The sequence below is a fragment of the Chelmon rostratus genome, chromosome 13 (assembly GCF_017976325.1).
Source record: "Chelmon rostratus isolate fCheRos1 chromosome 13, fCheRos1.pri, whole genome shotgun sequence".
NCBI lineage: Eukaryota > Metazoa > Chordata > Actinopteri > Chaetodontiformes > Chaetodontidae > Chelmon > Chelmon rostratus.
This window is the reverse complement of record NC_055670.1, coordinates 26,937,045-26,962,673: the sequence shown is the minus strand read 5'-3', so window position 1 is coordinate 26,962,673 and position 25,629 is coordinate 26,937,045. Positions and strand designations below refer to the sequence as shown.

The window sequence follows — 25,629 nt, the reverse complement described above, 5'->3', positions numbered from 1 at the left end:
ACAGCTCAGTTCACTGTATAAGCAGGATGATACACTATGAACAGACATGTGAAGTCTGACTCTGATCTCGCTCTTTAAGGTGAACCCGGCCTGTGCTGCTCAGTCTCTCGTGGTTCCAGACCTGATCTACGGTCAGGAGTACCTGTTCCGCATCCGGGCGGAGAACCGCTTTGGGTTCAGCCCGTTCATCGAGACTCTCCAGAGTACCAAAGCCAGAGATCCGATCCGTACGTCCGCTGTGTCCTGATGGTTTTAGCTGCTGCAGTTTAGAAATGAACAAATATTCATTATATTATTATACAATATCAGACACCAAAACCTGCTCTGTGGCGGGATACTTTCATTAATAACTTTTGTAAAGAATATTTACTTTGTGTGTTGCTGTACAAGAACGTCTTGGAATGTAACTAACTACATTTACTCAACTACTTCGGTACAAATTTTTGGTACTTGAGTATTTCAATTTTATACTTACTATTTTAATGCTCTACGTTTATTTTACAGCTTTTATTTTTGATACTAAGTACATACACCTGATCACACTTATGTACTTTTACTTCAGACTTTACTTCGTAATTGTGCTAATTGTTCTGATGCAAAGGATCTGAATACTTCTTCCACCACTGTAAATCACATTTATTTCCTGCATTATTGATTATGATATGAAGATAACTTCCTCTTCAACTTATTTAAAACAAATCCAAGAGGTTTTACAGTCCGACTTTAACACTCCACAGACTGTTGGTCAAAAATATCTTATAAATTTGTCCTTGGTACTAGAACCTCAACTTCAAATCCAATTAAAATCTTGGTCTATGGCTTGATACTGAACTCACTTTTAAACCACACATTCATTGTATTTTAAAGAAAATTAATTGGAACCAAGTTACAAAACTAAAAGTTTATTCATATTCAACAAATTAGACCAAATTACAATAAACTCCAAATCTCCATCTCATAAGGGAAGGAGACGTCAGATGTTTGATTTATGACCTTTATGACCTTGCTTCTTCTCAGTGGGTAGCAGAATGAATGATCTCAGATTTTTCTGCTGTGTCTGCAGATCCTCCCGATCCTCCAACGAGGCTGAAGATCCAGAGCGTGAGGAAGGGCACCGTAACTTTGACCTGGAAGGCTCCAAAGAATGACGGCGGTTCACCCGTTACCCACTACAGCGTCGATCTCCTCTGCTGGGACGCCAGTGGTACCCAGAAAGAGTCCTGGAGGAGGTAAACCATCACCCCAGAGGTCTACCTGGGTCTACTTGGTTCCCAGAGCTAACCTGGGAACAGAGTCAGTACAGGTCCAAATTTTATTCAGTCTAATCAGGCCAGGTGTCTGTTTGGGTCTGTGATGATCTACAGAATTTTGGATCAGGTCTAATTACAGTCGGCTCTGCTGTGTCGATTGGTCGAAATGCTGCCTCCATCAAATTTCTGTCTCCAAACAAATATCTGTACATCTTAATATTTACAGATAGATACCAGATATTATTTATGTTTTAAAATCAACTTTGATCATTCAACCGTTTCTGTTGGAAAGGGCTTTGTCCTCACATTAAGTTTATATTCGCTTTTATTTTTTGTCTCATTTCTATCATTTTTCCATGTTTTCCTGCAGGTAAATTTGCACTTATAACTAATTCGTTCTCATCAGTTTCTTCACGTACAGCCTGTGGTTTGTCCTCCTAACTCACTGAAAATCTGAAACATCTCAAGCCCTGAAGTTTTTTTGTGTTGGTGGGTTGAATGTTACCTGCAGTTAAACTGTCCATCTTTGCTGTGACCTTCAGGTGTAATAGGAGAGACGTGGACACCACGAGGTTCAAGGTGGAGGACCTGACTGAGGGAGATGAGTACGAGTTCAGAGTGGTAGCGTACAACGAAGCCGGAGCCAGCAGACCTTCAACCACAGCTGGACCCGTCACCATCCAGGACCAGACCTGTAAGACATCTTTACTTCACCAAGGCATTACGCTGCAGGACCGTTTGCATAACATTACAATGGCTAAACTGCCCATCTTGACCATTTCACCCAGGTTTCACTCAGTAACCAGAGTTCTTGATTTGTTCAACCACAACATTTGCTCTGTTCTTCTCCAGAAAGAGAAGAAGCTTAAATCTTCAAAGGAGAAGAAACAAATTTTAGAAATGTGTCATAATCTCCTTCTTTTCTGCTGCAGGCGCTCCGTCCATTGAACTGAAGGAGTTCATGGAGGTCGAGCAGGGCTCCGACATCAGCATTGTGGCAAAGATCCGCGGCTGTCCGTTCCCCACACTCACCTGGTACAAGGCTCCGCCTCACAAATCTGACAACAAGGTGGAAGTTCAGTACGACGAGCACATCAACAAGATCGTGTCCGACGACAGCTGCACGCTGCTCATCCAGCAGGGCAAACGTCCAGACACCGGCCTCTACACGCTGGTGGCGTCCAACAGCCTCGGCAAGGCCTCCATGGAGATGAGGCTCAACGTGCTCGGTACGAACAAAAACATCACAGCTGTCCGTCTCGTGATGATGTCTCAGCTCATGATCGGTTTGTGTTTGACGCCTTCGCAGCATTTGTTGTGGAAAACAGCTGATATTTGCCCCTTAAGCTTTCTGTTTAAAACACATTTTAAACACACAGAGTATAAAACGTAAAAAGTAAAATGTGTTAAAACATTTGAAATCACTAAAAACCGCTTTTAAAAAGTGGGTTTTTAAAGGGGTTTGCAGGCAGGTGATTCCAGAGTCCAGGAGCTCTGCCTGCAAGGCCCCATCACCTTTCTGTATCAACCTAAATTCAAAACAACCAGGAACAAGGTCTCCGAGGAAGTCAGGGAGCAGGAAGGGACACAAGGCGTCAAAAACTGTTTTAAATAAGTTGAGGCGAGGCCTCTCCAGGCTTTGTCAGTGATTAATAACATTTTGAAACAGGTGATCAGTGTAAATAACAGACTGAATGAGATGAAACAAACGACCAAAAGACTGATGTTGTTTTCATGAATTAAAATGATTCATTCCCGTCTTACTTTGTCAAAATAAAAAATGAGTATTAGTCGATAAAAGTTGGACAAAATCAGAAATATCACCTCATTCCTCTTTTACTTCTATTTCTATGATCCAGTCTATATTTTTTTGCTCTGATGATACACCTGTTCCACTTATTGATGTTGTACTACTCGTTGTTTTTGCACAATTCATACATATACTCCTTTATTTAAAGATTAAAAACAATACAGGCCATAATAAGACTCATTTAACAGTGACTAACAATATCAAAACAGACAATAGATGATTCGTCACAATCAAAACTCAACCAGGAAAAAAAACATTCTAAAAACATGTGAAGACTCATAACAGCAGTTATGACACCTGCAGTGAATTGATTGAATGAATGGATTGAGTTAGCCAGGATGGCTAAACTGGCTCATTAACAGAAATGTCTTTTGATTCCTGTAACTGTAAACTGAATGGATCAAAAATAAAGAAGCCTACAAAGACTAAAACCTTCGACAGTGACCGACAGGGATTCGGAGGAAGATTCCTGTCGTCTAAACTTGTTGTTATTGGTGTTTTCAGGCCGGCCTGGTCCTCCCTCCGCTCCCATTAAGTTTGAGGAGATCGGAGCCGAGAAGATCACGCTATCCTGGCTGCCGCCGAAGGATGACGGCGGCTCCAAAGTCACAAACTACGTCATCTGGAGGCGTGTTGCCAACAGGAAGACCTGGGTTCCCGTCACCAACGAGCCCAAAGAGCGGGTCTGGACAGTGGAAAACCTGATGGCTGGACATGAGTACGTGTTCCGGATCATGGCGCAGAACAAGTATGGAGTTGGAGAGCCGCTGGACAGCGAGCCTGAGGTCGCCCGAAACCTCTACAGTGAGTCACAGTTTAAATATAATATCAAATACTTCAGTCTGTATGGATCTTACACAGTCATTGTATCATCGTTTCACTGGCAGGATTCATTTAATCTTTGTGTTTTTTGTCTTTAAGCTCTTTGATGAGAAAGTCAAAGTTTATGTGAATTATGATGCTGAGGTGTCCTAACACTTAACACCTAACACCCAGAAATAATAGTAAATAAAAATAAAGTGAAAAGAATCAGAGAAATTAATTTAAAAAGCTGCAGTTACAAGTTACAATATGATTATAGGTACAGAGGTATAAGTACAGGTATTCATTAGTATGAATAATAGATATATGTAATAGTAAATCAATATTACAGTAGAAATATTGTAATTTAAGTAATATAGGGAAGTGTGTTATTACTGTTTCTATTGTTAAAGTAATAATAATCATAGTAATGTAGTGCAGGTGTATTGCTTAAACAACCATTAAAGATTGTCTTCCTGCTTATGACCTGAAGTTTGGAAATTTACACCGTTACACCATTTACAGGCTTTTTTCATCGAAACGGCTAAATAAGGACAAATTGAGCATTTTATATATATATATATATATATTCATATATTCATCAGTCATTGTGGACTAATATAACCTGAGGTATTAAAGGGACGGACGAACAGTTTGTTATAATACACCGTGTTCCAGTGTGATACAAGACAAGTATTTAAATCCTCTAACCTTCAGTCCTTTCCATCCTACTGCAGCCGTCCCTGGTCAGTGTGAGAAGCCGACGGTCACCAACGTCACCATGGACTCAATGACCGTTAACTGGGAGGAGCCTGAGGACGACGGTGGCACCCCGATCACCGGCTACTGGCTGGAACGGAAAGAGACCACGGGCAAACGCTGGGTGCGTGTCACCCGCGACCCCATTCGTCCCATGGGCATGGGCGAATCATTTGTGGTGAGCGGACTCATTGAGGGTTCCCAGTACCTTTTCAGAGTCTCCGCCATCAACGCCTCAGGACCTGGACTCGCCAGTGCTCCCACAGACCCCATCTTCGCCAGAGACCCAATCTGTAAGAGACACAATGAGATCACAAACGTTTATGTTATAAATACAAAGAACAGGATGTTAACCAGCTGTCCGTCTCCTCCTGTAGCCCCACCCTCTCCTCCGACCCCAAAGGTTTCTGATTGGACGCGGTCCACAGTGGACCTTGAGTGGATCGCTCCTCTGAAGGACGGAGGCTCCAAGATCCTCGGCTACTGGGTGGAGTACAAGGAGGAGGGCACCGAGGCCTGGGTCAAGGTGAGAGGAAATCAGCTGCCATGTGTTTATATCATCATGGTTCCAGGTTTAGGCTAGTTTTAGATCTGGGCTCAAGACAAACCTTAGAAACTGTGTTTTTCAGGCCAAGGAGACCGAAATCCGTGGCACCCGGTTTGTGATCACTGGTCTGAAGACTGGCGGTCAGTACAAGTTCAGGGTGATTGCCTTCAATGTTGCCGGTAATGGCGAGCCAGGAGAAGTCCCGGAGGTGCTTGAGGTCAACGACAGAACCAGTGAGTCCACGGTTCTCTCAACAAAGTGACCTTATGTATTTAAATCTGTGGTGTATTTATCCACTTTGGTTGGAGACTGTAACACAGAGTTTCCTCCCACAGTTGCTCCTGAGGTCGACCTGGACGCCTCAGTAAAGGAGAGGATGGTGATCCACGCCGGCGGCGTGATCCGTATCATCGCTTACGTTTCTGGCCAGCCGTCCCCTGAGGTCACCTGGAGCAGAGATGGAGCTGCGCTGCCTCCTGAGGCTAAAGTGGAGACGACGGCCATCAGCTCGTCTCTGGTCATCAAACCCTGTGTTAGGAGACACCTTGGCGTCTACACGCTGACTGCTAAGAATGCTGGAGGGGAGAAGAAGAAGAACGTCACTGTGGAAGTTCTGGGTAAAATACTGCTTTCATGTCAAAAATTTGTCAAAAAGACTCTTCAACATTTCCTGTTTTTAATTAAAACCTGGTTGTATCCTCCCTAAGACGTCCCTGGGCCTGTTGGCATCCCCCTCACCGCTGAGAATCTGAGCAGCGACTCCTGCAAGCTCAACTGGTTCTTCCCAGAGAATGATGGTGGTTCCCCCATCAGCAACTACATCATCGAGAAGCGCGAGGCCGAGCGTAAGGCCTGGACCTCGCTGTCCTTCACCGCCAGCAGACAGAACGCTGTGGCTCGTGGGCTAACCACCGGAAAATCCTACTTCTTCAGAGTGGCAGCCGAGAACGCTATCGGCGTTGGACCCTTTGTGGAGACCGCTGCCGAGGTTATCATCAAGGAACCAATGAGTGAGTGTAGTTTAACAAATACTGTGACCACTGGTTTCTAAATGTTTTTATATTACTTCTGTAAAAATATTGTCTGTCATCAAAAAATTAACATTATTCAACAGTTAATTTTGCACACAACAGAGTTAAAACTGAACAGAAAATGACACAAAACCACAAATCATTGAATGTTTTCCCACCTTTAGATAGAAAAACAATCTGTTTGTGGTCCCCTCAGGTGTGCCTGACCGCCCTGAGGAGCTCGAGGTCACCAAGGTCACCAAGGATTTGATCAGTGTCACCTGGAAGGCGCCCAAGTTTGATGGTGGTTCAGAGATCACTATGTACATCCTGGAAGCACGTATGATCGGCAAAGACAAGTACACCAGACTGACGAAGGAGAAGCTGATGGAGAGGAAGTACACCTATGATGGCCTGAGAGAGGGTGACACCTACGAGTTCAGGGTCATCGCAGTCAATGAGGTTGGACCCAGCAAGCCGTCATTCTGCACCAAGCCAATCACCTGCAAGGATGAACTGGGTGAGGACTTATTATTAACAAGACCAGCTGCTTTGTATGTTTCAATCAATTTTAGAATGACTGGCAGCAATTAGTTTCATTGTCAATTTTGGATAATGTAGTTATGAAGATGGATTTATACATTACTGATCAGTTTGGAACATTTAGAGTAAAAAGTGATTATTTTTTTTAATTTGAGATATAAAAAAAGTATCATGAGCAAAAAGGAAGAGAAAGATGCAACCAAATCACAGCTTTAGATGAGGAATAGAGGGGGACCTAGAATAGACCCCTGTGTGACACAACAAGTATTTAGCATCATATCATTTCTTCATTCATTTATATTTACAAATTGTTTATAATTAGTAATATGAGGCATTTTTAAGTCACTCCATGTACAACATAATGTGATAATTTAACAGGCATTCCAAAACGTCATAATATACCAAAAGCTTATTCATTATTATTCAAAACACCATGATTTAGTAGTATAGTAGTCACAATAACTTGAATTATAAAAAGTATGTTAGAATTTATATATATTATTATATATATATATATAGCTATATATATATGACGTGAACATATATGTATGTATAAGGAATGATCAAACATAACAGAGAATGCTCAGGGAATCATTTCATCTGACTTCATTTTTTACAGAGCCACCAACCATTGAGCTGGACTTCCGTGATAAAATAATCATTCGTGTGGGTGAGAGCTGCCTGCTACAGGGCCGCTACACCGGCAAACCTTCTCCATCCATCTCGTGGTACCGAGACGACGAGGAGCTGAAGGCTGACAAACACATTATGTTCAAGAACACACTGACCACCATGTCGCTCGGCCTGATGAAAGCACAGCGCGAGCACAGTGGCAAATACATAGTGGTGGTGGAAAACAGTACTGGATCCAGGAAGGGAGTCTGCAACCTCACCGTTGTGGGTATGTAAGAAAACTGATGCTGACACAAGCTATTATCATCAGAAAAAAGTAATCGAAATACAGATGAAGATACAGCAACTAAATTATGAATTTAAATGAAAAATAGAAGGGACCTTAAAATAGACCCCAGTGGGACACCACGAGTGATGTGCCATCCATGTATTGGTTGTGGCTGAAACAGACTGAAAACCCCAAGTCAAAGCTACAAAACTTCAGTCTTTTCTGAATAATGCAGAGAGTTTGTTTGTTTCTTCCCTGCAGACCGTCCATCTCCTCCCATTGGTCCAGTGGTCTTTGACGAGGTGCACAGGGAGTACATGGTAATCTCCTGGAAACCTCCTCTTGACAGTGGTGGCGTCGATGTCTCCAACTACATCATCGAGAAGAGAGACACCAACAGAGACATGTGGACCACAGTGACTTCCGCCACCACCAAGACCACATGCAAGGTGGGTCCAAATGGGTTGTCAACCAAAATCCAGTCAGCTGTCGTGCTACTTTAAAGATCATCAGGAGTCCAAACATTTGTAACTGATCCAGAAAGGCCTTGAACTTTGTTCAGAGGTGTTTATGTGTTTGCATGTGGTTTTCTCTCAGATCCCCAAGCTAACGGAGGGCAGGGAATACATCATGAGGATCTCTGCTGAGAACATGTACGGCATCAGTGACCCTCTGGAGTCTGAAGAGATGAGAGCCAAAGATCTCTTCAGTAGGTTCTGCTCAAACACACAGTCACTTTTTCCACATTTCAGTTCTCCTACATTCTTTTAAGGAAATTCAGTTTTCATTAAATATATTTTCATTTTGTTGTACTTTATGTATATTATGTTCTTTGTGCCAAAATTCCCTTGGAAGAAATCCAAAAAGTAGCCAAAATAATGAAGCTTCTGTAATTCAATCCTCTTCACAAGAGGAATTTTGTTTGGAATTAATCTTCTCAAAATGTACTATTACAACATTCACCTGAGAGTCACTATTCATAGTAATACACTAATAAACAGTATTACTACTATTACAATTAATACAGTAATAAAAAGTAATAAGTATTTCATCTTTGTCTTTTTAAACATTTTCGATTCTTTTTACCATATTTTGATGTCATTATCATTGTAGCACTTTAGTAATAAAGTGTCAGAAGTGGAAAACATAAAATTCCAGAGAGTTCTGAGAGTATGAGCGAGTGTAGAGGCCAGAATGGTACACAGTTTTTATAATAATAAATAATGTCACACTTAAGAGTGAGATTTTATTTACAGATCAAAGTCTAAACTTTTTCATTTACTGATGAAACATCGAAAAAAGTTTCGTCTGTGAGCTACAGACTTAAACTGAAAAATATCTTTCATTAAAATAACAAAGCAGTGGAAAGACTTCCCTTTTCTATAAATATCCTTTCTGCATTGGAAATGGTTCCTAAAAAGGGCCTCAGTAACCCAGTTTTTCTTCTCTGGCCCCCTGCAGGAGTCCCCGAGGCCCCTGAGATGCCGACGGTCAGGGAGGTGTATGCCACCAACGCTCTGGTGCTGTGGAATCGGCCTCGCGATGGCGGAAAGCCCATCACCAACTACATCCTGGAAAAGAAGGAGCCCACAGCCAAGAGGTGGTCCAGAGTCACTAGAGAGCCACTGTACCCAGCCACTCAGTACAGAGTCCAGGACCTGGTGGAGGGCTGCGAGTACGAGTTCAGAGTGATGGCTGAGAATGAGCTTGGAACTGGAGACCCCAGCGTGCCCTCCAAACCCATCCTCGCAAAAGACCCCATCGGTCAGTGCGACACAAACTGACAGGAAACATTTTTATTATTCATATTTATATTTATTGTTAGAGACCATATTCACATTTATTTTATCTTACATTCTGCTGTATATCTGAATTCCGAATCAGAATTGAGTATTTAAGAGTGCCGTGTTGTAAACATATATATACTGAACTACAATACTACCCTAAAATATAATGCTAAACTCAAGAGACAGTTTATTTAAATTTCCAAAATTTCCAAATAGTTAACAATAATCAACTCTGATGTTTTCTCCTCACAGTGCGTCCCAGCCCTCCAGTGACCCCCGAGGCCTACGATAAGACCAAGGACTCAGTCAGCCTGAAGTGGAAGTTGCCCCGCCACGATGGAAAAGGACGGATTTTTGGTTACCTTGTTGAGTACCAGAAGCCAGGAGCTGTGGAGTGGACTCAGGCCAACGAGACCCCAGAGCAGTGCCCCGACCTCCACTATGTGGTGACAGGCCTGACCGATGGACAGGAATACAACTTCAGGATCTTCACTGTTAATGCTGCCGGCAAATCTGACCCTGCCTACGTCAAACAGTCCATTAAAGTCCATGACAGACTGGGTAAAGGACTGAGTTATAGCTCGTCTTCAGTTTTTATTTATCATACAGGGCAACCGATTTTTCTGCTCAATATACATTTTTTTTTACATTTTTGTAGAGACTGGTGTCTGCTGTCTAGCTAGTAGCAGTCTGGTTGCAAACAATATTTAACCAAATCTTTTTATGGCCAGTGTTATTGTAAATTAAATGACTGCAGAGTTTCCACAGTATCTATTAAAACCACTGGTTTAGTATTGTTTTAATGTTTTTAATGTTTAGATTTTTTAAATTGTTTTTACCTGAAGCTACATAATCCATTTGACTGTTAAAACACTCACAGTTAGCATGTATACAACAATTGTGTTTAGGTTTGTTAGATTTGTGCATTACACTTTCTACATATACTTTACTAAATTAAGTAAATGTATTCCCATTTCCCTACACAGAGGAGCCAGAGTTGCTCTTGGACGCCAACATGGCACGTGACCACCTGGCCATGCTGGGCACTGACATCACCCTGAGCGCCACCATTAAGGGTGTACCAACACCCACCGTCAGCTGGAAGAAGAATGATGGTGACATTCCTTCTCACATCACTGTTGCTGTCACAGCCACTGGCAGCAAAGTCTTCATTCCCAAGTCGGTCCGCCCAGACTCTGGCAACTACACCATCACAGTGGAGAACGCTGCTGGAAAGAAATCAGCAACTGTTGCCGTGCTTGTTCTGAGTAAGTGAAACATCCACCGATACAAATTACATTAATATATGGAGATATGTCTTTTGTCACTCCATGGCATGGCCATGTTTGAATTTAGAGTAAACGTATCTAACCCATTCTTGTTTCCACCAGACAAGCCTTCTCCTCCTAGAGACCTGGTAATCTCCGAGGTGACCAGTGAATCCGCCTATCTGACCTGGAAGGCTCCTGAGGACAATGGCGGTGCCGTCATCTCCCACTACGTTGTGCAGAAGAAGGATGTGGCTGCCGAGCAGTGGGTGCCCGTCTCTGCAGCAAATAAGAAGCTGAGTCTGATGGCCATGTACCTGATGGAAGGAATCCAGTACCTGTTCAGAGTGGCTGCTGAGAACCAGTTCGGCAGGAGCGACTATGTGATGACCAAGACGCCTATCAAGGCTATCGACCCTCTCTGTGAGTAAAAAAATGAAAAATGTTCAGGAAATTTGAATAAATCTTAAGTAGAAATCCACCAGTAATCAGCAAGTAATTGTTATTCCTGGACACTTTTCAGATCCTCCTGGCCCACCCAAGAACCTGCACCACACCGACGCAGACAAGACAGAGGTGTGGTTGGCATGGGAGTGGCCCGATCGCACAGGTGGAAGTGAAATCACTGGCTTCATTGTGGAGCACCAGGAAGAGGGCCAGAGTGACTGGGTCACCTTCAAGACAGTCAGCAACAACCACACCCATGTCACTGGTCTGGAGGAGGGCAAGACTTACCGCTTTAGGGTCAAGGCTCAGAACGCCATTGGAGTGAGCCGTCCTGACACCAGTGTCCCTGTCACCTGCCAGGAGAAGACATGTAAGAAACACATTTCTCGTGGAGTTGTGTCTTATTGTGAATGCTGTTCCTGCTCTCGTTTGCAGACCTTAAAACATCCTAATGTTGTTGCTGTTTTGTTCTCTTTCAGTGCCACCAACGATTGAAGTTGATGTGAAGCTTATTGAGGGTCTTGTTGTCAAATCTGGCAGTACTATTGTCCTTCCAGCCAAGATGACAGGCATCCCCATTCCCACTGCCAAATGGATGACTGATGACAAGGAGATCACATCTGAGGGTCGCTATCTCATTGAGACTGCTGGATCCTCCACAATCCTCAGTATCCCTCAGTGCCAGAGAGGAGACACAGGAGAGTACATCCTCACCGTGGCCAATCCTGCAGGTAGCAAGACCGTTGCCTTGCATGTCACTGTGCTGGATCTTCCAGGTCCACCCATTGGACCTATAAACATCTTGGAGGTCACCCCTGATTACATGATGATCCAATGGAGGACACCCAAGGATGATGGTGGCACGCCCATCACCAACTATGTGGTGGAAAAGAAGGATGTGAAGAAGCCGTGGGAACCCTGGTCTGTCGTTAGCTCAAGCGGCACCAGTACCAAGGCCAAGGTGTCGAGGTTGGAGAAGGGTCGTGAGTACATTGTCCGTGTCCGTGCAGAAAACAAGATTGGCATTGGTGCAGGGCTTGAGAGTCCTCCCACTATTGCCAAGCACATGTTCAACCCGCCTGGACCACCAGGTCTACCCGAGTGCTCTGATATCACAGAGAATGCTGTGACAGTGGAATGGACCCTGCCTGAGTATGATGGAGGCAGTCCCATTAGTGGCTATGTGATTGAACGCAGAGAGATGACAGGCAAGTGGATCCGTGTCAACAAAACTCCTGTATTGGACCTCAGATACAGAGTCTCAGGCCTGTTTGAAGGCAACAGCTATGAGTTTAGAGTGTTTGCAGAGAACATTGCTGGTATTAGTGAGCCATCTCCCACCTCGGACCCCATGAAGGCCACTCGCGCCATCACCAAACCCGGACCCCCTGGCAATCCTAAACTGAAGGACTGGAGCAAGTCCTATGCTGACATCTGCTGGACCAAGCCTACAAGAGATGGAGGCAGTCCCATCCTGGGCTATGTGGTTGAGGCTCAGAAGTCAGGAACTGCCCAGTGGAACAGAATTAACAAGGACCTCATCAAAATGTGTGCCTACAGAGTACCAGGCCTCATTGAAGGAATGGAGTACAGATTCCGCATCAGAGCCACCAACAAGGTTGGAGACAGTGAGCCCAGGGAGCTAGCTGAAACTGTCTTAGCAAAGGACATCCTTGTGCCTCCTGAGGTTGTTGTTGATGTGTCCTGCCGTGACTCTCTGACAGTCAGGGCAGGTCAGATCATAAGTTTGATTACCAGGGTGAAGGGCAGACCAGATCCAGAGATCACATGGACCAAGGATGCCAGAGCGTTGTCCCGGGACAAGCGCACCGAGATTAACAACAACTACCCTCTGTGTGAACTGGTCATCAGTGATGCAGTCAGGTCAGACTATGGTAAATATGCCATTGTCGCCAAGAACAGTAGTGGTCAGGCACAGGCCACCATTCTTGTCAATGTCCTGGACACACCAGGAGCTTGTCAGAACCTGAAAGTAGCTTATGTGACCAAGAACTCCTGCATGGTGTCTTGGGAGAACCCTGAGGACAACGGAGGCACTGAGATCACTCAGTACATTATTGAGTGCCGTCAACCCAGCCAGAGAGGATGGACAGTGGTTTCCAGCGACTGCACCAAGCGCCTGATAAAGGCCCCTCTTACTGAAGGCTGTGAGTACTTCTTCCGTGTCAGCGCAGAGAACAAGATTGGTGCTGGTCCATCCACTGAGACCAAGACACCTGTGCTGGCAGTTGATCCCATTGAGAAGCCTGGTGAACCCATTGACTTCCACATCTCTGAGATCGGCAAGACCTTCTGTTTCCTGAAGTGGAAGAAGCCAGACTATGATGGTGGTAGCCGTAACCTTGGTTATCATGTTGAAAAGAAGCCAAAGGAGGCTGAGGAGTGGGAGAGGCTTCACAAGGGTGCCATCAAGGAGACTTACTTCATGGCTGACAGGTGCATTGAAAACCAGATCTACCAGTTCAGAGTTCAGACTAAGAACGAGGGAGGTGAGAGCAACTGGGTGACCACAGCTGAAGTCTTGGTTAAGGAACAGCTTGTGGAGCCTGAAATCAAGATTAAACTGGATGGAACACTCGTGGTCAAGGCAGGAGACTCAATTCCTATCGAAGCAACAGTTAAGGGCAAACCTCAGCCTGATGTCAGATGGACCAAAGATGAGAGCACAGAAGAGATAAAGAAGAGCCCCAGGCTTCAGATTGAAACTGGTGCTGACTTCTCGAAGCTGCTGCTCACCGGTGCCAGGCGCACAGACAGTGGCAAATACGTTGTTACTGCCTCCAATAATGCTGGAACCTGCTCTGCTCACGCTAAGGTCAATGTCTTGGATAGACCCGGACCCATCAGGGATCTAAAGGTGTCTGGTATAACCATCGACAGGTGCCATCTAGCCTGGGAAGTCCCAGAAGATGATGGCGGCTGTGATATCTACAATTACATTATTGAGAAATGTGAAACCAAGAGGGGAGTCTGGTCGGTCCACTCCAATGCTGTCATCACCAATAATGCTAAAGTCACACGTCTTATTGAGGGTAATGAATATATCTTCAGAGTTCGTGCTGAGAATAAGATGGGTCCTGGCCCTGCCGTGCAGAGTGAAGCCATTGTCGCTGGCACCCAGTTCAGTGTACCTGACGCTCCTGAGGCGCCAGAGGTCACCAAGATCTCGAAGGAGGAGATGACAGTGCAGTGGTCAGAGCCAGAGAAAGATGGCGGAAAGCCAATCACAGGTTATCTGTTGGAGAAGAGGGAAGAGCATGCCATTAGGTGGTCTCCTGTCAACAAGGATCCAATCCCTGCAACTCGTTTCACGGTCACTGGACTCCTGCCCCTCCACGACTACCAGTACAGAGTAAAGGCTGTCAATGAAATTGGAATAGGCAACCCGAGCAAGCCTTCACGTGCCATCACTGCCAAGGACGCAGTTGGTATGTAACCAGTAATGATGTTTTCGTTGTGTTTAATATTTTTAACAGTTAGCAAATGTACCTCATGGTGGGATTACTGTAGGCATAATCTATGGTTTCATCTTCACACATCCCAATGTTTCCTTACAGAGCCTCCTGCATCTCCTACCAACTTGAAGGTCATGGACAGCACCAAATCCACTGTCACCCTGGCCTGGACAAAGCCTGTATCAGATGGTGGAGCTCCCATCATTGGCTACGTTGTAGAGATGAGGGCACAGGGAAGCGCCAAGAAAGGAGACGATGGTTGGAAGAGGTGCAATGTGGCAGCTCAGCTGGTCGTGTGCGAGTTCACAGTCTCAAGTCTGGACGAGAAGCTTGTGTATGAATTCAGAGTGTCAGCTCAGAACCAGGTGGGCATGAGCCTGCCATGTGACCTGGAGGGTGCTGTGATCCCCAAAGAGATCCTGGGTAGGACTTGATTGAATATTAGTTGTTTTTATTGTAACCAGGTAGCTTAAGAGTTCCCCACATGACCACATGGGGGAGGAACGAGAGATTAGATAGAGAACATTAAGCTGACATCTGCACTGTTCCTTCCAACAGAGGCACCAGAGATTGACTTGGATGCCAACCTGAAACAGGGATTGACAGTGAGAGCTGGCTGTCCCATCAGACTGTGTGCTACCATCAGAGGTAGACCACCTCCTAAAGTCACTTGGAGGAGAATGGGCATTGACAACGTCGTCAGGAAGGGAAAAGTCGACATAATCGACACCATGACCTTCCTGGTCATCCCTGATAGCACCCGTGATGACTCTGGCAAATACTGCCTGACTCTACAGAGTCCTGCCGGAGAGAAGGCTGTGTTTGTCAATGTTAAGGTTCTGGGTAAGTCCTGGGTTTCTTAAAATACTACATAAAACATCACCACAGTCGTCAAGTGCTTGCTCATGAGGGAATTGTTGGGTCTCTGTAGATAAAGTTTGTACCTGCTCTATATGTAAAGTGCCCTGAGACAACTTTGGTTGTGGTTTGGTGCTATATAAATACAATTGAACTGAATTAAAAATGTAACTTAGTTTTGGTCAACAATCACAAAAAAGGTGCTTACTTCCATCAAAAGTTTTCAGTTAAATAAGTAAAAAAAAACATTTTTTTCTGACAGACACTCCGGGGCCTGTGATGAATCTGGAGGCTACCGACATCAAACAGACATCAGCCATGCTGTCCTGGAGTCCTCCAGAGAATGATGGTGGCAGCGAGGTCACTCACTATATTGTTGAGAAGCGCGAAATCGACCGCAAGACTTGGGCAACTGTCAAGGCTGAAGTTGAGAAGGATAAGATTCCCTTCAAAGTCAGCGGTCTAATGCCAGGCACAGAGTACTACTTCAGAGTCACAGCTGTCAATGAGTACGGGTCTGGAGTTCCCAGAGTGTCACCCACTTCCTACCTAGCCTCCGATCCTGTCAGTACGTATCATCTCTTAGGCACAGTATGCCACCACAACTAAGAGCTCACAGACAGCTTACAGCTACGCTCAGTTCTCTCTTTTCTTTTTCACCAGTCATTATAAATACTTGAACACACCCTTATGTTTACCTTTTCAAGGCAAGCCTGATCCTTGTGAGAAAATCGAGGTTCTGGAGATAACTAAGAACAGTGCAACAGTCGGCTGGGTGAAGCCTGCGAGGGATGGTGGTGCCAAGATCGATGGTTACGTAATTGAATACATTGAGGTCAAACCTCCACCAGAACCTCCTGCACCTGTAGAGGTTTGTTAAGTTTTAATCAATTGTTGACTTTTAAAAAATCTTGCACGTTCCTGTATTCTGTTATTGTACTATAAGAATGCAGTAAATACAATTGTGATGTCTGTGCTAAAGAAACACCTCACTGCCATTTTACATATATATATATATATATATATATATATATATATATATATATATATATATATATATATATATATATATATATATATATGCTTGCATGTAACTGTAATTCAGGCTTCTTATTGAGTTAACTTGAAAAGGATGAGTCCTCAAACCTCAATTTGCCACAGGTTCCAGAGGGAGAGGAAGCTCCTCCACCAGCCCCACCCCCTCCCGTGGTGGAGGAAGAAGAGGAGGCAGAACCTGAAAAGGAAGTATGGAATGCCTACACTACAGTGAAAGGTTTGACAATCAGCATCAGTGGCCTGAAGGAGAGCAAGCTGTACAAGTTCAGAGTGGCTGCCAAGAACATCATGGGCATGAGCTCATTCACCGAGACCAGGCAGCCAGTCAAGATCAAGGAACAGATGTGTAAGATGTCACACCAGATTAATAAGAGATCATTAAGAAGTAGTTTTTAGCCATTATGATGACCATATAACCATTACAATGATCTATTGGTCAGTTATCTTATGATTAGGACGTAATTGTTTTATTATTATGGTTATTACTGCTCTCAGATTCCCTAGATAATCTCTTCAATCTAATGAGACAAATTCTCTTTTCGTCACCCGCAGTGGAGCCAAAGATTGTTATGGCAGAGACAGTGAGCGCCAGAGCCGGAGCCAAACTCAGAGTCGAAGCACTGGTGTCGGGAAAACCCGCCCCAACCTGCAAGTGGATGCGTGGTGAGGATGCAGTGGTCCCATCCAGTCGTCTGGCTGTGCACCAGTCTGGCAACCTGTCTGTACTGATCATCAAAGACGTGTCAAGGACTGACAGTGGAGAATACAGCCTGGTGGCTGAGAACAGCTCTGCAAAGGCCGTGCAGGCCCTGAAGATTGTAATCAGAGGTCTGTTTTACTCCTGATAATATAATTTGAATAAATTGAGAGAATTTAGAAGATTTTGGGACAGACAAAATGATAGATTTTTTCCATATTTAAAAGCTCACTATTCTATGTGTTTTAGACATCCCTGGTCCTCCTGAGGGCCCCGTAGAGATAAGCGACATTGACTCTGATGCCTGCTCCCTGTCCTGGAACAAACCGCTGGAGGACGGAGGCAGCAACATCACCAACTACGTGGTGGAAAAATGCGATGTGAGTAGAGGTGACTGGGTGACAGCCGTCTCTTCCAGCCTGAAGACGAGTTGCAGGCTGGGAAAGCTCATCCCCGGGAAGGAGTATGTCTTCCGTATCCGTGCTGAGAACCGCTTTGGCGTGTCAGACCCCATTCAGTCTGACAGGATGGTCGCCAAGTTCCCCTTCGGTAAGTTTTACTGAAATATGTTTAGCTTTAGATGTAACCTTGGGTCTAAAACTGTCAGATTTTGTAATTACAGGCAATATTGGTTTTGTTTTTTTGTCACCAGATGTTCCTAGTGAGCCCCTTAACTGCCGCATCAACAAGACCAACAAGGACTGTATGTTCGTAGCCTGGGATAAGCCTGAGAGTGACGGCGGAAGTCCCATCACAGGTTACTATATAGAGCGTAAGGAAAGGAACAGCCTGCTGTGGGTGAAGGCCAATGACACTGTTGTCCGCACCACTGAGTACCCCTGTGCCGGCCTGATCGAGGGCCTGGAATACACTTTCCGAGTGTCTGCCATCAACCGTGCTGGCCAGGGCAAACCAAGCATCAAGACTGACTTCATCACTGCCCGAACACCTGTTGGTAGGTTTGCCACCAAGGCGCCACTCCAACAAAGCTGGCTTTATGTTGTTCATCTAATTTTGTCTCCTCACCTTTGCTAAATTGTCTGTTTGTGTCACAGACACGCCGGGAAAACCTGAGATCCTGGACGTGACTAAAAACTCTGTCACCCTGGTTTGGACCCGTCCCAAGAACGACGGTGGTAGCAAGATCATTGGCTACTACGTTGAAGCCATGCGAGTGCCAGGAGACATCTGGATACGCTGCAACACCAGCAGCCAGAACGTACCAAGGGAGGAATATACAGTGACTGGCCTGGAAAGAGACCTGCAGTACCAGTTCAGAGTCATTGCCAAAACGGCTGTCAACATCAGCAAACCCTCTGAGCCCACAGACCCTGTCCTGGTCTGTGCTGAGAATGGTGAGGGGTTTTCAGTTAGCATTTTATGACATGATATGATAACAACATTGCTTGACTATGCTACTAAGTTTGTGACCTTAAAAAAAAAGGCATCTCTCACTGAGAGTCACAACACTGCTTTATCTAATCTCTAGTAGCTTTCCTTGTGCAATTTTTCAATATTTCTCAATATTTTCCATATATATATTTTTAGAGTCTTTCATATAAAAGGCCCATATATAGTCAACTTCTTATTTATTATTTTGTATTTTTTTATATTGCCTTGTTATTGCTATTTCTATTGATGCTGCCTGTAACACCAAATTTCCCCAGCTGGGGATTAATAAAGTTTATCTTATTTTACAAACACAGTTCCTCCAAGGGTGGAGCTTAATGCCAGGATGCAGAAGGGTTTGAAGGTGAAAGCCGGAACCACAATCCAGCTGGAGGCTGAAGTTTTTGGTAAGCCTATGCCCAGAGTGACCTGGAAGAGAGGTGATGATAGCCTTAAGTCAGGTGAAGGCCAGGTCATCAGCCAGCAGAGGCATCACTTCCAGCTGGAGATGACAGCAGTTACCAAGGAGCACACAGGAACATACACCATCTTGGCCGAGAACGCCAGTGGGTCCAAGTCCGCCGAAGTCCAGGTCAACGTCCTGGGTGAGTATTTTCATCTTTTCTTCAAAAAAGTCAAAAATCCTAGCAAGATACAAGTTGGGACTTTTTTCATAGTCTATAAGTTATAGTCACATTAAATTCTGCATGATGTGCACACAGCTTCTCCAATTAACATGCTGTGCTCAACTGATTCATGTTCCATTATTTTGGGTTTCCTCAGATGTGCCTGGCCCTCCTGCCAGTGCCAAATACATAGACGTTTTTGCCACCAATATCAAGATGTCTTGGGAGCCTCCTCTGAAGGATGGTGGCGCCTCCATCAGCAACTACATTGTGGACAAGCGTGAGACCAGCAGAGCCAACTGGGCCCAGGTCTCCGCCAAGCTCAAGGGGGGTGTCCTTGAGCTCAATGTGGAGAAACTGATCGAGGGTCATGAGTACCAGTTCAGAATCCGCGCTGAGAACATGTGGGGAGTTGGAGATCCACTCATCACCAACCCTGTCATTGCAAAGAACCCATTCAGTGAGTCATCACCAGCACTGCCACCGGATTCATACATACACATAACAACATCAATGGTAGTGAAAAACTTTAGCAATCAGCGCTACAGTTTAATGGGTCTAAGATTTTGACCTAAGTAAGACAAGTAGAGGATACATCAGAGCAGCTTACTACTTTCAACAGGTAATGGCAGTTGGAAAAAAAAAGCAATAGAAACAGAGAAATACAAGAAACAAAATACAAAAAAAGTGGACTATATATATGTATAATTATACAAAGTGCTTATGTCAGAAAAAAGTATGTAAAAATATATATATATAAAATATATTTGAAACCTGAAATCTATTTTTAAAATCTAAACTAAAACCTAAAATCTCACTTCCAGCTGTACCTGGCCCCTGCGAAGCCCCAGTGATTACTAACGTGACCAAGGATCAAATGACTGTGAGCTGGAAGGAGCCTACAGATGATGGAAAGTCCACTATACTGGGATACATGCTGGAAAAGAAAGAGACCAAGGAGATGAACTGGACCAAGGTGAACAGAAAGCCCATGTCGGAGAGGACCCTGGACGTTACGGGCCTCACAGAGGGAGTCGAGTATGAGTTCAGAGTCAGTGCCCTCAATGTGGCAGGGCTTGGCAAACCAAGTGAACCCTCTGCTGGTTCCACCGCAAGGAATCCCATCAGTGAGTCCCATGATCCCTAACACTGCATAGTTCTTTCTTAATGTAATAATATGTATACTATTACTCACAGAAATCAACGACTCTGTATGTAATCTAACCTGGGTCAATGTAATGTTCTCCAGCTCCTCCTGGACCTGTCGTGAATCCCAGTGTGACAGACACCACCCACAGCACCATCAGCCTCACCTGGGCTGCTCCCGCCAACGACGGTGGAAGCCCTGTCATCGGATACTTGGTTGAGTGCAAGAGGACAGACACCACAGACTGGATCCGCTGCAACGTCCCCAGGAACCTGCAGGAGACCAACTACATCATCCAGAACCTTATTCACAAGGCGGAGTACCAGTGCCGCATCACTGCTGTCAACAAGGTCGGCTTCAGTGAGCCAGCTGAAGTACCCGGCAAGCATGTTGCCAAGGACGTCATTGGTAAGTATGACTTTGATTTGATGACAGTAAGTAAAATGAAGTATCACTGACATAACAAAGTAAACAAAATATACAGTAACCTGGATTTTTCAGCTATTTAATTTGGGCTCAAAGATGGAAAAGTGTATCTTATTCGAAATTAGCTAATTATGACCATGACTGGATGAATATTAACACAATCATTAATATATGTTAGCCTCATTCACGTCATGTTTGAATAAAAAGGCCATGGTTTATACCTGTCAATGTTGGGACGATGCTCCAGTCTGGGCCGTCCAATCCCCCTTGCCAATATCTAATATAAATATGAGATGAGAAAACCTTCCACTTTCAAAATGACAGCAGCTTTGGTTTGGTTCCCCCCCAAAAAAATCAGTTTCAGCACTGGATGTGTTGTCTTTGTTCTATTTTCTATTAAGTGTGAGGTTTCATGTCTGTTTCTATTGACATTTTACACAGCATCCCAACTGTTCTGGCAACAGGGTTGTATATTCCTCAGCAAACATTGCTTTTTGTTCATGTTTTTTATTATAAGAGAACAAAGAATGAGAAGTATTACGATGCATTTTTTTGTACATTTGGCCTTTGCAGCAGTACTACGGTAACAATAAGACTTAAACTGTCCTCTGCATGTATTCATGCAGTTGCTCCCGAGGCAGAGCTGAGTGCAGAGCTGAAGGAGGGCCTGGAGCTGCAAGCTGGTGCCACCATGAGGCTGCAGGCTATCATCAAGGGCCGTCCAACTCCCAAGATCACCTGGGCAAAGATGAACACAAACATCAAAGACCGCCAGGGCATTGTCATCAAATCCACCAACACTGACACTTTGGTGATAGTGGAGAAGGTCACCAGATATGATGCTGGCAAATACATTCTGAGCCTGGACAGCTTGGCCGGCATGAAGATGTACACCATTGTTGTTAAGGTTCTTGGTGAGTGAAGGACTGCTGTTAAGTATTCACTAAACAAATGCATTGATTGTACTCTGTAGAGACTGACTGACTAAGACCAGCAGTAGTGTGTAAAACATTCTGGGTTTAGGTGCACATTTTAAGTGACACTGTTCTAAGTGTTGTCGTATCTCATCAGATACCCCTGGACCACCAGTCAACCTGATGGTGAAGGACACATCCAAGGACAGCGCTTCAATTTACTGGGACGCTCCTCTGATTGACGGAGGCTATGAAGTCACCCACTACATTGTGGAGAAGCGTGATACTGAGAGGAAGGCCTGGTCCATCGTCTCCAACAACTGCACCAAGACAGCATTCAAGGTGCCAGACCTGGATGCTGGACGATCCTACTGCTTCCGTGTATCTGCAGTTAACCAGCTTGGTGCTGGAGAGTGTTGTGAGACAGCCGACTCAGTCCGAGCATCTGGTGGGTTTGATAACAGAATTTGTGCTTTGCCTTCTTTTGTTTTTTCTTCTTGAAAATATCATACTTATTGCACTCATTTTTACTTTTCCAGAGGAGCCTGGGCCTGTCATGGACTTCAAGACCCTGCTGGTTACCAGGGACTCTTGCACCTTAAGCTGGAAAAAACCCCTCACAGATGGTGGCAGCCGCATCATCTGCTACGTGCTGGAGGTTCTCAATGGTGACGACAAGTACAAGGAGCTAATGAGGTCGAAAAACATGCAGTACAGTGCTAAGGATCTGGTGGAGGGCAGAGAGTACACCTATAGGGTCAAGGCTGTGAATGACTCAGGAGAGAGCTCTGCCAAGGAGCTGACGGCAGTTGCCAAGGACCAGATCAGTAAGTGACTGTCCATACTTATACAATTTACAGAAAAAGAACTATTTAAGAAAGCATGTGAATCATACAGTTTTAAAATATTCATTTCTCCCTCTGCAGTTCACCCTAGCTGTGACTTGAGGGAGCTGCCCAACATGTGCTACATTGCCAAGGAGGGCAGCACCGTCCGTCTGAAGATCCCGATCATTGGCAAACCTATACCCAAGGTCTCCTGGAAGAAGGGAGATGATGAAGACCTGACAGACACTGGCAGAGTGTGTGCAGAATCATCTTCAGTCAACACCACTCTCCTGATCAGGGACTGCCAGAGGAGTGATGCTTCTAAATACACCATCACCCTCAGGAACAGCGCTGGAAGCAAAGAGTCCACAATTTTCATAAGGTAGGAATCAAAATGTGCCTGGGCATGCAATGTCAGCGAATGTAATACAAGTAATACCTATGGTAAAACATTTGAATCCATCTTTCTCCATTCAGGGTGGTGGGTAAACCTGGCATCCCTGTTGGACCCATTAAGTTCAAAGATGTTACTGCTGATGGTGCTACACTGAAGTGGGGTGTTCCTAAGGATGACGGGGGCTCAGAGATTACAAACTATATCCTGGAAAAGAGGGACTCCATCACCAACATGTGGGTGACTGTGTCCTCCACTGTTGAGACCAACACCATGAGGGTAACTGGTCTCCATGAGGGCACAGAGTACACCTTCAGAGTCTGTGCTGAGAACAAGTACGGTGTTGGAGAGGGACTCAAGTCTGAACCCATCATCGCTAAACATCCATTCAGTAAGTGACTGTAACTTATGTGTTTTAAAGGCCGAATGGTAAGAGTTGGACTTGTGCTTCCTCTAAAAGTACAATATCACCATTTTCCTACAGATGTTCCCGACGCTCCTCCTCCACCTCAGATCATGAGCATGCGCCATGACTCCGCTTATCTGGCCTGGTCTGACCCCAGAAAGACTGGAGGATCTCCCATCACAGGTGCAGTTAGCTTGGACGCTTGGCCTACTTACTGTCAAACATCTATGTTATTTTGACTTTTATTATTGGACAAACATGTATTCTTTGCTTCTTATTGCACTTTAATTGTTTTCTATATGATGTGCATGTGGCATATGAGCTTAATATGGATTTTGTTTTTCCGTTTGGTACTACATTCAGGCTACCATGTTGAATTCAAGGAGAGGAACAGTATGTTGTGGAAGAGGGCGAGCCCAACTGCCTTGAAAATGAAGGAACACAAGGTAACTGGGCTGACTGAAGGTCTGGAGTACGAGTTCAGAGTCATGGCAATCAACTTGGCTGGCATAGGCAAACCAAGCCCTCCCACCGATCCACAGGTGGCCCTGGATCCCATTGGTAAGTGTAAAAAGCTTGAGACTGACAGTAAGTATGAAAAATAAAAATTTTGAAAAATATGCAACAAAGGATTTCTATTTTCTTTATATTCGTATCCTTAGATGCACCTGGTAAACCCGATGTGGTCAGCATCACCAGAAGCACAGTGACCCTCCAGTGGACAGAGCCACAGTTCGATGGTGGCCATAGACTGACTGGCTACATTATTGAGAAACGCGATCTGCCTTCTAAAATCTGGATGAAGGCCAACAATGTGAACGTTGTGGACCCTGCATTCACTGTAACCAATCTGCAAGAGGGCTGCAAATATGAATTCAGAATCAGGGCAAAGAATGCCGCGGGCGCTCTCAGCCCACCCTCTGAGCAGACAGATACCATTATCTGCAGAGATGAATATGGTGAGATATGAAAAAGATGTTGTCTCAATCACATCTTGGTATTCTTTCAATGATTGTCGTCTATAATGCATGATATATTAAGTTTTTCCTATTTTATCCAACAGCTGCACCAACCATTATTATTGACGCTCAGGTGAAGGAGGGTCTTACCGTCCGAGCTGGGGATACTATTGTCATCACTGCTACAAGCATTTTAGGCAAACCTGCGCCAACCTCATGTTGGTCAAAGGGAGGAAAGTATTTTAAACCCTCTGATCTTGTTGATATTGAGACCACAGCAACTTCATCCACTCTGTCCATCAAGTATGCTGGTAGGAAGGACACTGGGGACTACGTCATCACAGCCAGCAACCCCTTTGGTGTAAAGGAGGAAACCGTCAAGGTCACAGTTCTGGATGTTCCTGGCTCTCCTGGACCCATTGAATGCAGTGGTGTTTCCTCTGAAAAGGTCACTCTTACCTGGACAGCTCCCACTGAGGATGGAGGCTCTCCAGTCAAGTATTACACCCTGGAGAAAAGAGAGACCAGCCGTCTGCTCTGGACTGTCCTGGAAGAGAAGGTCATCGACTGTCACTATGTGGCCAACAAGCTCATTCAGGGCAATGAGTACTTCTTCAGAGTCTCTGCTGTTAACCAGTACGGTGTCAGTGAGCCATCTCACTCTGAAGCAGTCAAGATGGTCGACAGATTTGGTATGTTTAATTACTTTATGTTCCTTAATGCATCTTAATTCATACATTTGTGCTTAATTTTTCAAGATAAAATGGGTCTGGGAGAAGAATGAAGATAATGCAGATTCAGTAATGTGTTAGGGAGCAATAATGATTGAGACACACACTCAAAAACTGATGGCACATGATGAAGATAACTGGTGTTTTGATTTGCCACTGTAAATAAAGCTGAATTGAAACTGAAATTAATTTCTGTCTGTTCACGTAGGTCCTCCTGGTCCACCATCTAAACCAGAGGTTGAGAAAGTTGATGGACATTCAGCCACTGTGACCTGGAGGAGACCAGCTGAGGATGGAGGAAGTGACATCATAGGTTACTGTGTTGAAAAGAAGGAGAAAAAGGGTATGAGATGGGTCAGGGCATCCAAAAAATCAATTTCTGAGCTGAGCCACGAAGTTACCGGTCTCACAGAGGGCATCGAGTATGAGTTCCGCATTCTCGCTGAGAATAAAGCTGGCTTTGGGGAGCCCAGTGAACCATCTATGCCTGTCAGAACAATAGTTGTTGCCTGTAAGTAAAATTAAGTATTAAGTTATTTACATGTTAAGACACTTGAGTGAAATTTCCTGCTTTTCCAGAAGGTTATATTCAGACACTAA

The 25,629-nt window shown here is 44.6% G+C and overlaps 1 protein-coding gene across 1 annotated transcript in view; it reads left to right on the top strand.

Moving 5' to 3' along the window:
- The window catches only part of ttn.1 (titin, tandem duplicate 1), a 175,256-nt gene that overhangs the window by 104,490 nt on the left and 45,137 nt on the right, over positions 1–25,629 (top strand). Inside the window, 43 exon segments of the mRNA XM_041950097.1 lie at positions 80–227; positions 1,064–1,229; positions 1,793–1,944; positions 2,183–2,479; positions 3,565–3,864; positions 4,599–4,913; positions 4,998–5,146; positions 5,250–5,400; positions 5,503–5,784; positions 5,875–6,177; positions 6,395–6,697; positions 7,340–7,621; positions 7,883–8,070; positions 8,219–8,330; positions 9,083–9,385; positions 9,661–9,969; positions 10,395–10,676; positions 10,800–11,099; positions 11,200–11,493; positions 11,603–14,572; positions 14,702–15,022; positions 15,158–15,442; positions 15,720–16,025; positions 16,165–16,332; positions 16,626–16,859; positions 17,066–17,341; positions 17,460–17,759; positions 17,863–18,165; positions 18,266–18,565; positions 18,917–19,204; positions 19,383–19,685; positions 20,050–20,352; positions 20,475–20,780; positions 21,425–21,712; positions 21,870–22,160; positions 22,252–22,539; positions 22,639–22,921; positions 23,017–23,324; positions 23,418–23,522; positions 23,703–23,900; positions 24,002–24,298; positions 24,403–24,990; positions 25,238–25,540. Coding sequence (XP_041806031.1) covers positions 80–227; positions 1,064–1,229; positions 1,793–1,944; positions 2,183–2,479; positions 3,565–3,864; positions 4,599–4,913; positions 4,998–5,146; positions 5,250–5,400; positions 5,503–5,784; positions 5,875–6,177; positions 6,395–6,697; positions 7,340–7,621; positions 7,883–8,070; positions 8,219–8,330; positions 9,083–9,385; positions 9,661–9,969; positions 10,395–10,676; positions 10,800–11,099; positions 11,200–11,493; positions 11,603–14,572; positions 14,702–15,022; positions 15,158–15,442; positions 15,720–16,025; positions 16,165–16,332; positions 16,626–16,859; positions 17,066–17,341; positions 17,460–17,759; positions 17,863–18,165; positions 18,266–18,565; positions 18,917–19,204; positions 19,383–19,685; positions 20,050–20,352; positions 20,475–20,780; positions 21,425–21,712; positions 21,870–22,160; positions 22,252–22,539; positions 22,639–22,921; positions 23,017–23,324; positions 23,418–23,522; positions 23,703–23,900; positions 24,002–24,298; positions 24,403–24,990; positions 25,238–25,540 — 14,248 coding nt within the window.